The sequence below is a fragment of the Neovison vison genome, chromosome 4 (assembly GCF_020171115.1).
Source record: "Neovison vison isolate M4711 chromosome 4, ASM_NN_V1, whole genome shotgun sequence".
Taxonomy (NCBI): Eukaryota; Metazoa; Chordata; class Mammalia; order Carnivora; family Mustelidae; genus Neogale; species Neogale vison.
Genome location: NC_058094.1, coordinates 134,075,429 through 134,090,268, shown reverse-complemented (window position 1 = coordinate 134,090,268; position 14,840 = coordinate 134,075,429). Strand labels below are relative to the sequence as shown.

The following is a 14,840-nucleotide window of genomic DNA, read 5'->3' as shown; positions in this document are numbered from 1 at the left end:
AATGGTGCTGGGAAAACTGGACAGCTATATGTAGAAGAATGAAACTCGACCATTCTCTTACACCGTACACAAAGATCAACTCAAAATGGATAAAAGACCTCAATGTGAGACAGGAATCTATCAGAATCTTAGAGGAGAACATAGGCAGTAATCTCTTTGATATCAGCCACAGCAACTTCTTTCAAGATACGTCTCCAAAGGCAAAGGAAACAAAAGCGAAAATAAACATCTGGGACTTCATCAAAATCAAAAGCTTCGGCACAGCAAAGGAAACAGAGGCAACCCACGGAATGGGAGACGATATTTGCAACTGACAGTACAGACAAAAGGTTGATATCCAGGATCTATAATGAACTCCTCAAACTCAACCCACACGAAACAGACAAACACATCAAAAAATGGGCAGAAGATATGAACAGACACTTCTCCAATCAAGACATACAAATGGCTATCAGACACATGAAAAAATGCTCATCATCATAGTATTTTTATATCCATCCTGAGGAAACTGAGGGATTGAGGGATACAGGGATTATGTCATCACATGCCCCATGCCTATGGTATCAAAACTGAGATTCTGGGTGCCTGAGTGGCTGAGTCGGTGAAGCGTCCACCCTTGATTTTGGCTCAGGTCATGATCTCAGGGTTGAGGATGAGCTCCATATCAGGCTCTGCACTCAGCAGGGAATCTGTCTGAGATTCTCTCCCTCTCCTTCTGCCCTTCCCCCCTACTTGCTTATGTTCATTCTCTCTCTGTCTGTCTCTCTCTCTCTCTTCCCCCCTCAAAATAAATAAATAAATAAATCTTTTTTAAAAAATCAAAACTAAGATTCTAACCAAGAAGCCTGCCTCATACGTAATCTGTGTCCTTAACCAATACATTATTCTTCCTCAAACAGGAAAGAAATTTCTCAAAGTTTAACTATTCATCTTAAAACAAACAACAGTCCTGTAATTACCAACTATAGGCAAAAACTGGTATGTTTCTTATAAATCTACCAATTTTCTGAGTTCCATTACAATATCTGAAACCGAGACCATTTCTTCCCTAACCATTTTAAAATCCCACTGAAATGAGGAAAAATACAAAAATCATAGGAAATTCATAATAATTATATACATATTATATAACCACATTCTTGATATAATTGACATCAAAATAAAAATCAACAATGAAAAATTTATCAAACATTTTAAAATAAAATACTACTAAATAACAAATAGCATATCCAATAAAGTAATGATGATTAAAAATATTAAAACAATTACAGTAGCATGACATGACATTTGGAAAAATGGTACAAGCTCATTTCCCAATGAAAGCAATGTCAATTATTTTTACAAACAGCCATTTATAATGTCTGAAAATGGTCCTAACATAAGCAGAAAGAGGGAGGGGTTCCTGGAAAAAGAAAGTCATAGCTCTTTGGGCGTAAGAACAGTAATTTCAGGCCCTGGCCATCTTAGGCAAGCATACAGAAATGAACAGCCTGTGCAAGACCAGGAGACAGCCAAATCATACCAGAAACAATAAATTAGTGATAAAATTCCCAGTGCTAGTTAGTTATGACAACTATCTCAATTAATCATGAGCAGATAGCAGTTTACTGGATTGTACTCTATCACCAACTTTTAACTGAGCCAGAACTTCAAAGCCACAAAAAAGCTGAGAGATCTGGTACAAGCCACTCTCTTTGTTAACTTGCACACTGTGGCTCAGGGAATGCAAAGTGTTATTTAAACACATTCTCCTGGGTGAGAGTACGGGAAATGAGGCATCACCCAGGAGGTGAAATGACATCTGTCAGCAACACAACCTTCAACGCTTCCACGGGCTGGTGGCTGAGGCCTGGGCTGGGGAAGAAGAAGTGTGTATAGAAACTAGGGAAGGCTAAATATTTTCTTGCAGTAACCAGAGCCAGCAAATGCTCAATTATCATCCTTTACTTTTCTGATAACAGAAATAACCTTTGTGGAAAGAGAAACAAAAAAATTTGTAAGCAAACAATAAACCATACAAACTCCCAGTACTGATTCCAAAGTGAGGTCTGACCTGAAGCACACTCTTGCGTTAACTTCACCGGATCTAAACCCCTCTGAGCACTCAGAGGCTGGACCCACCCAAGCCAGAGAACTGATTATGCCTGCCCCTGCCTGCCCTTGGAATACTGACCTGGACTCTGCCACCTTAAGATGACTTTTTGCCCAACTCCAACCTGTATTCCCCCTTGAGCAAGCCCCTTCATAAATATGGATGCACCCTCAGCTTAAAGCTTCCCCAATTTTCTTGTTCCAGGAGACACCAGTGTGAGTAACAGCCCTGAGGTTCTCTTTGCTCACTGCAAGTAAAACCTCTCCTTTTCTTGTCTGAGAACAACACTGGGAAAGTCACTGGGGAGGAGCTACCATGGGGTCAGAAAAAAATCTCAAACACAGACCTGGGGAATACGCTTTCAAAGGAAACCAAATTTAACTGGATTAGTGTTCAGACGAATTTATGTCTCGGGCATTGTCAAAAACAAAAGATCCATCAAACTGCTCTGGGTACACCTAAGCTGCGTCTTCTTAAAACAAACCAGGGGTGGGGGGTGGGGGGGTGTCTTCATATTATGGTGTGTGAGGAGTGAACTTCACAGAAATGATGTAGGTACTTGCTAAGCAAATAAACATGAAATAATTATCACAAGGCTGGGGAGAGCAGGGGTACAGGTTACTACCCAGGGTTCATACACTATCTAAAAAGTCCAATTTCTAGAAAAGGAACAAAAAAGTATGACTCACGTACTGGAAAAAACGAGGGAACAGTAACCACTTTTGAGAATGATCAGATGTGGGATTTAAGAGGTAAAGATTTCAAACCATTCATCATAAATATGCTAAAACCAGCACCTGGGTGGCTCAGACAGTTGAGCATCTGACTCAGTTTTGGCTCAGGTTGTGATCTCAGGGTCATGAGATCGAGCCTCATGTTTGGTTCCACACTGAGCACGAAGCCTGTTTGGGAATCTTTCTCTATCTCCCCCTCTGCCCCTTCCCCCGGCTTGTGCACATAAAAAAGAAAGAAAATGTTAAAAAAACTCAAGAAGATTATTATTAAAGATGAAAGACATAATGACAATCTCACATTAAATAAAGAATATCTATAAAGTTAGAATTATAAAAAAATGAACCAAGTGGACACACTGCAGTTGAAAAATGAAAACATGCAAAGGAGAAATGGACCAAGGGGCTTAGCAGATATGATCTGGCTAAAAAATGGATCAGCTAAAAGAAGTTCTTTAGACTGAAAGACCATGACCTCAGTCAATAATATGAATCCACACCCAAAAACAAAGTGTTCTAGTAAAGGTAATTATATAATTACAAAGACAGTATAAGTGCATATTTCTTCTACTTTTTTTCTCTTTATGGATTTAAAAAGCAGTTGTAAAAAAGAATTTGTATACAATGTACCAAAGGTCCCCTGTATAGGGCTACAGAAATTACTATAGATGGTTAATTTGATACGTGGGAGCAAATGAAGAAAATAAAACATGATCAACAAGAAGACTGATTAAACAAAACCTATAAACACATACTTTCTCTCCTTTCTAGCTCTGGCTTCTCAGAAACACATAAAACTATATAAAATAACTATGTATGGTTACTTATGCAACATTTACAAATATAACATGTATAATATTAATACCACAAAAAGCAGGAAAAGGGAATATGTGTGTGTGTGTGTGTGTGTGTGTATATATATATGAGTGACATTTCTATATCTCACTGGAAATAAGTTAGTATAAATGTCAAGGTGACAGTGGTAGGCTAAGATACATGTCGTAGTCTCAGAGCAATCAATAGGGAGTAACTCAAAAATATACAGTGAAAAATCATTAAAGAAATTAAAATGCGGGGCACCTGAGTGGCTCAGTGGGTTAAAGCCTCTGCCTTCAGCTCAGGTCATGATCCCAGGGTCCTAGGTTTGAGCCCCACATCGGGCTCTCTGCTCAGCAGGGAGCCTGCTTCCTCCTGTCTGCCTGCCTCTCTGCCTACTTGTGATCTCTGTCAAATAAATAAATAAAATCTTAAAAAAAAAGAAATTAAAATGCTACATTAAAAATATACATTTACTTCAAAAGAATTAATGAGAAACAGAGGAACATTCATGAAACAAGAAACAAAAGAACAGTGTATATCTAATTATATAAAAATGTTAAATGTGAAAGAATGGTACTATCTAATTAAAAGGCAGACACTGTGAAACTGGGTTAAAAAAGCAGTATCAGTTACTTGGTGTCTAAATGAGTCACATGTTACCTTAAACGATACAAATAAACTGAAAGTACTAAGATGAAAAATGAAACTATACACTACACATATAGAAATACAAGAAAGCAGAAGTGGCCACACAATTATCAGGCAAGATGGACTTTAAAAGAAAAAAAAAGTTCCTAGGGAAAGAAAGGAACATTTTATTAAGATAAAAGGGACAACCTCTCAGTAAGAACAATTACAAACATAGACACGCCTTAGAACAAAGCACCAAAACAAAACAAAACCTGACAGAAATAAATAGAAAACACTATTAGAGACGTCAATACCATGCTGAAAATAATAGAAAAAATAGGTAGGAGAACAACAAATAAATAGAGGACTTGAGTAATGTCAGGGACAAAACAGAACAGATACCTACAGAACTCTCCACCCAACAGCAGCAAAATGTTCTTCTCAAGTACTCACAGCACATTCTCAAAGATGTTGCATATTCTAAGCTACCAATCTCAATAAACTTAAAAGGACTGAAGTACAAAGTGACTACACTGGAATAAAATTTAAAAAAAAAAAAGAAATTCATGGCCAAAACTAAGAGTCGGATTCTTAAACCACTGCGCCACCCAAGCACGCCAAATTCTAGAAAACATTTAAAGAAATGTTAACAATTCGTAATTAACTCTTCCAAGATGAGAAAATGAAGAAAAACTTCCCAATTCATATTATTATTACCCTGACAGCAAAACCACATAAAAAATTTATCACAAGAAATCTTTGGACCAATCTCTTATGAATACAGATGCAAGAACTTTCAACAAAACACTAGTAAACTGAATCTTGCAGGGTACTGAAAGAATTATACATCATGACCAAATGGGATTTATCGCAAAATGCAGGTTAGTTAAACATTTGAAAAACCAATGAATGTAATACACTACAAAATAAGAACCACATAATTATCTCAATGCAGAAAAAAAACAACAAACACTTGACAAAATCCAACAAACTTCCATACTTACAAACATAATCAACAAATTTGGTACAGGAAACTTCCTCAACCTAATCAAGAAAACCTACATAAAAACCACAGCTAACAACACATTTACAAGGAAGGAAAGAATGTCTGCTTTAACCATTGTTATTCAGCAAAATATAAGAAGTCCTAGTCAGTAAGAAAAACAAGGCATACAAATTAAAAAAAAATAAACTGCCCCTGTGTGTTTATGACATGACTGTCTCACAAAGAATTTACAAAATAAAAAGATTCTAGAACTGTTAAGTAACTTTAACAAGAAAACAGATTATAAGATTAAGACACAAATAATAAATCCTTGGTTATATATTAACAATAAACATTTGAAATCCAAAATTTAAAACCGAATGCCATCCAAAATTATTCAAAAAAAAACAAAATAATATACTTAGGTATATACTTAACATGTATGTGAAAGAAATAAGAATAGATTTTTTAAAAACATATAAAAGAAATTAAGAAAGATCTAATTAAATGGAGATATACCATGTTCATGAATTGAAACACTCAATATAGTAGAGGTGACATTTCTCCCCCAAATTTATCTACAGAGTATATGTAATTCCCACAGAAATTCTACCAGGACATTTTGTAGGTACATTCAAGATATTCTAAAATTCATATGAAAGAAGAAGTCCCGAAAAACACAAAAACAATCTTCATAAAAAAAGGATAGTGGGAAGAATCACTCTACTTGGTATTGAATGTTTCTATATAGTTATATTAATTGACAGTGTGGTACTGGCAGAGGAAAAGACCTATTGATCAAGGGAAGAAATTAAAGAACACAGATATAGACCCCCACAAATATTCTCAACTGGTTTTTGACCAAGGGGCAAAAACAATTCATCAAAGGAAGAACAGACTTTGCAAGAAGTGAAGCTGGCAAAACTGTATATCCATATATAAAAAGTTAAACCTCAAACCTTATACAAAAATTAACTGAAAATTTGCGCCATTAAAAGTAAACTGTAAGACTGTAGAAGAAATAGATCATCTTTGCCTATGGCTAAGCATAGAACTTTTAGACTTGATACCAAAAGCATGATTAATAACCAAATCTGATAAAACAGACCTCATGAAATTAAAAAAACTTCGACTTTGCAAAACTACTACAAATTACAAGACATTAAGAAGAGAAACTGTAGGGGTGCCTGGGTGGCTCAGTGGGTTAAAGCCTCTGCCTTCGGCTCAAGTCATGATCCCAGGGTCCTGGGACCGAGCCCCGCATCCAGCTCCCTGCTCAGCAGGGAGCCTGCTTTCTCCTCTCTCTCTCTCTCTCTCTCTCTCTCTCTCTCTGCCTGCCTCCCTGCCTACTTGTGATTTCTGTCTGTCAAATAAATAAATAAAACCTTTGAAAAAAAAGGAAGAGAAACTGTAGAAGATAAATAAATGGAAAAATAGTCCATGTGTATGGATTGTAAGAATATTTCTAAGATGTTCAGACTACACTATCAACTGATTCAATAAAATTCCTATCAGAATTCAATAGCATTTTTTATAGAAATAAAACAAACAATCCTAAAATTTGTATGGAACCACAAAAGACTCCAAATAGCCAAAGCAATCTTGAGAAAAAACAAAGCTGGAGGCATCACACTCCCTGAATTTAAACTGTACTATGAAGCTACAGTAATGAAAAAAGTAAAAAAACAAACAAACAAACAAAAACAGATAAATGGAAGAGACTTACATACACAGTCAATTAATTTACCAGAAAAAAAAAAAAGAGAGAGAGAGAGAGAGAAACATGCAATGATGGAAAGGATAGTCTCTTCAACAACTGGTGCTGGAAAAACTGGACCACCCATAGAAAAAGATAGAAACTGGGCCACTGTCTTATACCAAACACAAGAATTAACTCAAAGTAGATTAAAGAACTGAATGCAAGACCTAAAACCATAAAACTCCTAGAAGAAAATATAGGTGACGAGCTATTTGGCAATTTTTCTGATACCAAGAATAAAAGCAATAAAAGCAAAAATAAACAAGTGGGACTACATAAAACTAAAAAGCTTCTGTAGGGCAAAGGAAATAATCAACAAAATAAAAAAGATAACTTACTAATAGAAGAAAACTGTTGCAAGCCGTATGTATAATGAGCAGTTAATACCCCAAATTTTTGAAGACCTAATACAACTCAACAGCAAAAAAAACACAAACAATCCAATTAAAAAATGGGCAGAAGATTTACATAAGCATTTTTCCAAAGACACACAGATGGCCCACGGGTATGTGAAAAAAATATTCAACATCATCATCAGGGAAATGCATATCAAAACCACAATGAGATACCACCTCACACCTGTCAGAAGAGCTGAAATCAACAACACAGGAACAAACTGGAGCAGCCAGTGGAAAACGGTACAGAGGTTCCTCACGAAATTATAACTGAACTACATTTTGATCCAGCAATTCCACTTCTAGATTTAGCCCCCACAAAAAAGCACTAACACAAAAAGATATCTGCAGCCCCATGTTCACTGTGGCACTACTTACCACAGCCAGGATAAGGAAACCGTGTCCAGTGACAGCTGAATGGCTAAAGAAATCTTGGGATTTGACCACACACATGCGTGCATACATGTAGCAACATGGGTGGACTTTGAAGGCATTACACCAAGTGCAATAAATCAGACAAAGAAAGACAAATATTGTATGATTTCTCCTATATGTATAATCTTAAAAAAAAAAAGGAAAGAAAAGAAAACCTCATAGATAACAGAGAACAGATTGGTGGCTGCCACAGGCAGGTAGTGAAGGTTAGAAAAAACAGATGAGGGGATCAAGATAAAAAAATTAAAAGTTAAAAAAATATATTCTGGATCCCCTCCCTTTGGGGAAAAAAATCTCATTAAGACACTGAAAAGATATAGACCATAAGAGAAAATTTGCAAATATCATAACCTACCAAAGAATATATATGGAAATATGTATTTAAAAAAAAATCAAGGCACTCAATAATACCACATCAAAAATTCCAATTAGAAAATGGGCAAAAATATCAACAGACATTTAACCAAAGAGGGTATGCAGTTGGCAAATATGCTCATAAATTATGTTCAATGTCCACAGATATTAAGTAAACACTAACGAAAACCACAATGAAATATAACTTCACACCCATCAGAATGGTTAAAATAAAAGATAATGACAACACTGAATACCAGAAAGGACACAGAGAAGCTGTTGGCAGAATGTAAACTGGCACAGCCGCTGTGGCAAAGAATTTGGAAATTTCTTATAAACCTAATATGTTAACTATCACATGTCCACATCCAATATGCACTTTGAGCATTTATCCCACAGTTATAAAAGCATGTACCTACACAAAAAAAAATATACACAAGCTTCATAGCAACTTTACATGTTATAGCCCCAAGCCTGAAACAACCCGGACGTGCTTCAGCGGGTGAGGGGTTAAACAGACTGTGGCACATGTGGGCTGCAGAATACAGCTCAGAATAAAGGAAATGAATGATAAATGCACACCACCATGCAGATGAATTTCCAGAGAATTAAGCCAAATGAAGAAAATCCAATCCTATAAAATTATGTATGCTATTCCTGTACTTATATAATAATTTTAAAGTGATGAAGTTACAGAATTGGAGAAGATGGTGGTTGTCAGTCACAATGAGGTGGTAAGAGGGAAATGGGTAGAGTATAAAAGGACAACGCACAGATGCCTGGGTGCCTCAGTCCACTGAGTGTCTGCCTTCGGCTCAGGTCATGATCTCAGGGTAAAAAGTCACTTCTCCCTCTGCCTCTGCCCCTCCACCCAGGCTTGTGCTCTCTCTCTCTCTCTCAAATAAATAAATTAAATCTTTAAAAAAAAAAAAAGGACAACCCAAAGTATACTTCTGTTGCTAGTGTTGCTATGTATCTTAACTGTAGCAGTGCATACAGGAGACTATACCTGCGATAAAGCTTAGAGAATTAAACACACACACACTCACAAAGGAGGACTATAAAACTGGAGGAACCTGACTCAGATGGCTGTACAATATGAACTTAGTATCTTGGCCTGATTATGTGCAATATGTTCACAAGATGTCACTATGAGGGAAAACTGAGTAAAAGCACACATAGGATCTCTGGATCATATTTTGCAACTACACATGAATCTACAATTATCCTGAAATAAAATGTTCAATTAAAAAAACACAGGTGATGGGTGACTCAGTCGGTTAGGTGTCCAACTCTTGATTTTGGTTCAGGAGATCAAGCCACATGTCAGGTCTGTGCTCAGCTCAGAGTCTGCTTGAGACATTCTCTCACCCTCTCTCTGCCCCTTCCCCTACTTGCCATAAATAAATAAATAATTACTTTAATAAAAAATAAACACAGGCCAACCAAATAAATATAGGAAACTTTTATTTTCTAGGTATAAGGAATGATCTCAGAAAAAAAATCAAATGCAAAAAAAAAAAAATCACAATTCAAAAAGCTGGTAAATCGGGGCACCTGGTGGTTCAGTTGGTTAAGTGATTGCCTTCAGCTCAGATCATGATCCTGGAGATCCAGGATCCAGTCCCTCATCAGGCTCCTTGCTCAGCAGGGAGTCTGCTTCTCCCTCTGACCCTCCCCCTTCTCATGTGGGTGCTCGCTCGCTCTCTCCTTCTCTCTCTCTCAAATAAATAAAATCTTAAAAAAAAAAATCTGAGCAGGCGCCTGGGTGGCTCAGTGGGTTAAGCCTCTGCCTTCAGCTCAGGTCATGATCTCAGGGTCCCAGAATATAGCCCCACATCGGGCTCTTTGCTCGGCAGAAAGCCTGCTCCCTCCTCCCTCTCTTCCTGCCTCTCTGCCTACATGTGATCTCTCTCTCTCTCTCTCTCTGTGTCAAATAAATAAATAAAATCTTAAAAAAAAAAAAAAGCTGGTAGCTCTCACTATAACAACATTTGAACCTTCTGGAGTATAAACAACACCGTACTGAGAGATAGGCAGAAGCTACTGCAGTATGATAAAGGATTGATATGCAAACTGGTAAGACCCTATAAATTACTAAGAAAAAGGCAAGTCATCCAAAATGAAAATGGCATCAAAACTAAAAAGGCAATGTAATCCACTAGGTAACAAAAATACTTTTAAATGCTCAAATTTACTAATTAAGGATGGGCATATTAAAGGAATGAGTCACCATACATCTATGGTCTTGCCATATTTAAATCTGATAGTAATTCTGGGTGTTATGTTATTTTTGTTACTTTCTAAAATTTTAAACATTCCATATATAAAAATGTAATTATAAGTGAATTCAGTTCCTCTAATTCAGGGAAGCTTACTCAGCATAAGCCAAACACAAGCCAACAGAAAAAATCCTATCTTATAAAAGATGAAGTTTTCATATAGTATGTCAGGGATATAAATTGGTCCACACTTCGTAGGGAAACTGACAGATTCTATCAAAAACAACACTGAATATTCTGTAGAAGATTTTACCTTATAGAATTCTTACAGTATAGTATTTCTTACAGAAATACTAACAATTTAGTTTCCATAATATGAAAATACATGTGTATCTTGTGGTGAGCACAGAATAAAGTTTAAAGTTGTGGAATCACTATGTTGTACAGCTAAGACTAATGTAACATTTTATGTCAGCTATACTAACAAAAATAATATAAAAACACCATTTATATACCAAACATGTATACTAAAGAACTTATACTAAAAACATAAAAGGGAATCTAACTGGCTTTTGTGCCTGTATAACAAAATTAACTTAATAAATTGGAAAAAAAATAACTTTAAGGTAAGAACACACACTCCCGAATCAGAATTCCTAGATTCACATTGGCGTCTCCCCACATTCACTTAACCCCTCTATGCCTCAGTGTTTGTACACAGGCAGACCACAGCAGTATGTACTGCACAGTCTGTTGTGGGGATTAAATTAGCTGAATACAAATAAAGCACTTCTGACAATGCCTTGCAGAGGCAAGCGTTTTATGGGTATGAGAATTACACGTAAAAACGCAGCACTGCCTGGCACAGATTAGCTATGCTCATCATTACCATAAACTAGCATTCATTTAAGGCACTGCTACAATTGTCAGTTTATGTGAATACACTCATCAGAAATTATATTCGGTACAGACAAAACCTATAAAATAACAAGATGGAGAAAACTATGTAACAAAAGTGAAGCGTGACTGATTCAGGAATTTTTACAAAAGATAGTAAATATGATTTCTCATTAAAAAATGATGTCTTTCTTTGGATATATGGGATAGTGTTTATTCAGTGACCAAAAATTATTAGGAAACCACTAATAATTCTGCCATTTGTTCTGTAACTCAGTTGAAACAAAGATGGTACATTACTCTCCTATTGCTACTGTAACAAATCATCACAAATGTAGTGGCTGGAAATGGCACAAATTTATCATCTTGAAATTCTGAAAATCAGAAGTCCAAAGTGAATCTTACAAGGCCTTGAGATCAGGGTGCATTCCTTCTGGAAGCTCTAGAGGAGACTGTCTGCCATCCTCAGCTTCTAGAAGCCTCCTGCACTCCCTGGTGTTTGGCCCCTACTCCATCCTCAAAGACAACCACTGAGACCTCTCCTTCCACCATGACATGTCCTTTATGCGCCGCTGACTCTCACGCCTCCTCTCATAAGGACCCTGTGATTATACTGGGCCTACTCAGCTTTCTCAGGATCATCTCTCCTTGTCCAGATCCTTAGCTTATTACTATGTGCAGAGTCCATTCTGCCGTCTTGAGGTAGCACACTAAGAGGTGCTGAAGATCAGACACCTGCATGGGGGAGGGCTACTACCCTCTCTGCCATGGGTGGGCCTCCCCATAAGAGGGAACCTATAAGCCACCTTTGCTCAAGCTGTTCTCCTGGCTACTCCATTACCCACCTAGCCTTCCCAATCTCAAACTTCCAGAGATCAAATTACTTTTAGAAAAGGATTATACAGTGGCATTTCATGCTCCTGTCTAGGGGGATAGCAGTGTGCCATCAAGCATGAAATTTCAGGATTTAAAAGCAGTATAGGCTATAATATTACAATAATTTGAAAACATAATTTCTGTAACTCCCATTCTCATTCATCAGCTTAAATTTATGTGTTCCTGTCAACTTTCCCCTGAAAAAATAAGCCCTGTCCTCACCACTAACACTTTACAGAGTACTTTGTAAAACACAGGAAAGGAGGAATTGTTCTTTAATTAAAAGACTAAAAAATGACAAAATGCTTCTAAGACAAACCTAAAGATACATAAATACTTGAAAACATTAAGAAATGTTAAAAATACAATGAAATGCACTCCTTACCATATATAACATATTTAAGTTGAAGATTTTTAACAATTTCTTCCACAGTAGGTTTATACTCCAGGAAACATGTATACACTCCACTCATGCTCTCCTCAAAGTTCTGGAATATGAGGCTTCCTGTGGATGTCACTTGTGCAGTGCTGTTCTCTAATAAAGAAATAAGATAGAGTATTTAGTTGCTTAAACGATATGACACCGAGATAAAATCACAAAATGTTTCTAAACAGAGTTAAAAACATCAGATTTTACCTACAGAATCACTGAAAGGAGCTGGGGCCTAGTCATTGCGCCTGGTGTTTGTTGACAGCATGTGACAGGATGACCTTCTTAGTGTCTGATTTTTTTTAATTTAATTTTTTCAGTGTTCCAAGATTCATTGTTTATGCACCACACCCAGTGCTCCATGCAAACGTGCCCTCCTCAATACCCACCACCAGGATCACCTCACCTTAGTGTCTGATTTTTACTAATCGAGTTCACCAACTGTGTGGCACCTAAGTAGTAAGAAACTAACAATTCCATGTACTTAATGCACTCCTGATCTCCCTGCCCAGCTGTGAGCACTAACAGATATTCATATATATATGAAAACAGTAGATATCTGCATACACTATAATTATGTATATGTGTATTTTATAGCTAAATTATGCCTTCCGTAAGCTTACAAACTACAAAGTACATGTGAAAGAGAGGAATGCACCCAGAACAAAAGCTAACCCAAGATACTAACAACTAGGTACTTCTAGTTATTACACATGATAGCAGGCAAAGGCTGGGTTACAACCCAAAGGGCTGCTCAAGAAAGAAAACAGATCAGATCACCCTAATTGTCCAAGCACAGACCATAGAGTTGCAGTGTTTAGAGTTAGGACTGGGTGTAAGAGCCCTTTTGACTTCCATGTGCTTCATTACCTCAGTATCACACTGAGAGAAAGCTATGCTGTATAACAGGAAAGACTGATGTAGAGGCTTCAGACATGGGATTTAGATCTGCCTTTCTTTCTCATGAACTGTTTAACCCTCTGGTAATGCCTTAATCTTTCTAAACTCAAGGTCCTTCATTTGTGAAACAACGAATCATAATACATGATAGCATACATCACAAGATTGTTTTCCTGTGACAAATACAACTGTTAAATTATTTGAAAAATCTACAAATCCTTAAGCAATTCAAGTTGTCATTCTGAAAGTTCATAACCAGTTGTGCGTCTGAAAATCATTACATTGAAATTCACCCAACAATTTAATATGCCATTCATTAGAATGAAAAGTATTAACCTAGCAAATGCTTATCCTTTCTTCTTTAAGTAAACAACTTATAATTTTCAATTTGAGGTTTATTTTGAATAAATTTATGTCCTCAAAATAAGACAAAAGATGAATGTTCTTAGTGAGGAAATTTTCACTATTAATTTGCTCAATAAAAATGTGTTGGGTTTCTAGTACATGCAAAGCTCTACTTCAGATACTGAAGGAGAAATGGATTGATGGATATATTCTCCCTCAAGGAATTTACATAGAGAATTATGCCTTAAGAATTCCTATTTCCATATCCTGGATGAAGCTGGAAAACAGGTTATAAATTGGGACTGTTTGTATTACAATGCCTATTTCTTCACGAATATTTTTTGATGAAGGATTACAGATTTATCATGTTTCTTTTCTAAAACAGATTAACAAGTTTTCAACTGTTTGCTAGATATTTCAGCAGAGACAAATACTTGATAGTAAATATGATAAAAGGTGCCCAATATATGTCAGTCAAGGAAGATGAACGCTGTATGATTTCACTCATATGTGGAATTCAAGAAACAAAACAAGTATAGGGAGAGAGAGAGAGAGAGAGAGAGGCAAATCAAGAAACAGATTCTTGCATTCCCACCAACAGTGTAAGAGGGTTCCCCTTTCTCCACATCCTCTCCAACACATGTTGTTTCCTGTTTTGTTAATTTTGGCCATTCTAACTGGTGTAAGGTGATATCTCAATGTGGTTTTAATTTGAATCTCCCTGAGGGCTAATGATGATGAGCATTTTTTCATGTGTCTGATAGCCATTTGTATGTCTTGATTGGAGAAGTGTCTGTTCATATCTTCTGCCCATTTTTTGATGTGTTTGTCTGTTTCGTGTGGGTTGAGTTTGAGGAGTTCATTATAGATCCTGGATATCAACCTTTTGTCTGTACTGTCATTTGCAAATATCTTCTCCCATTCTGTGGGTTGCCTCTTTGTTTTTTTGACTGTTTCCTTTGCTATGCAG

General features: G+C 36.6%; 1 protein-coding gene across 2 annotated transcripts in view; it reads right to left on the bottom strand.

Annotated features, from left to right (window-relative positions):
- The window catches only part of LOC122903998 (zona pellucida binding protein), a 114,858-nt gene that overhangs the window by 79,984 nt on the left and 20,034 nt on the right, over positions 1-14,840 (bottom strand). For both annotated transcript variants that reach the window (XM_044244505.1, XM_044244506.1), the window contains one exon: positions 12,581-12,730. In XM_044244505.1, coding sequence (XP_044100440.1) covers positions 12,581-12,730 — 150 coding nt within the window. The remainder of the gene's footprint in view (positions 1-12,580; positions 12,731-14,840) is intronic.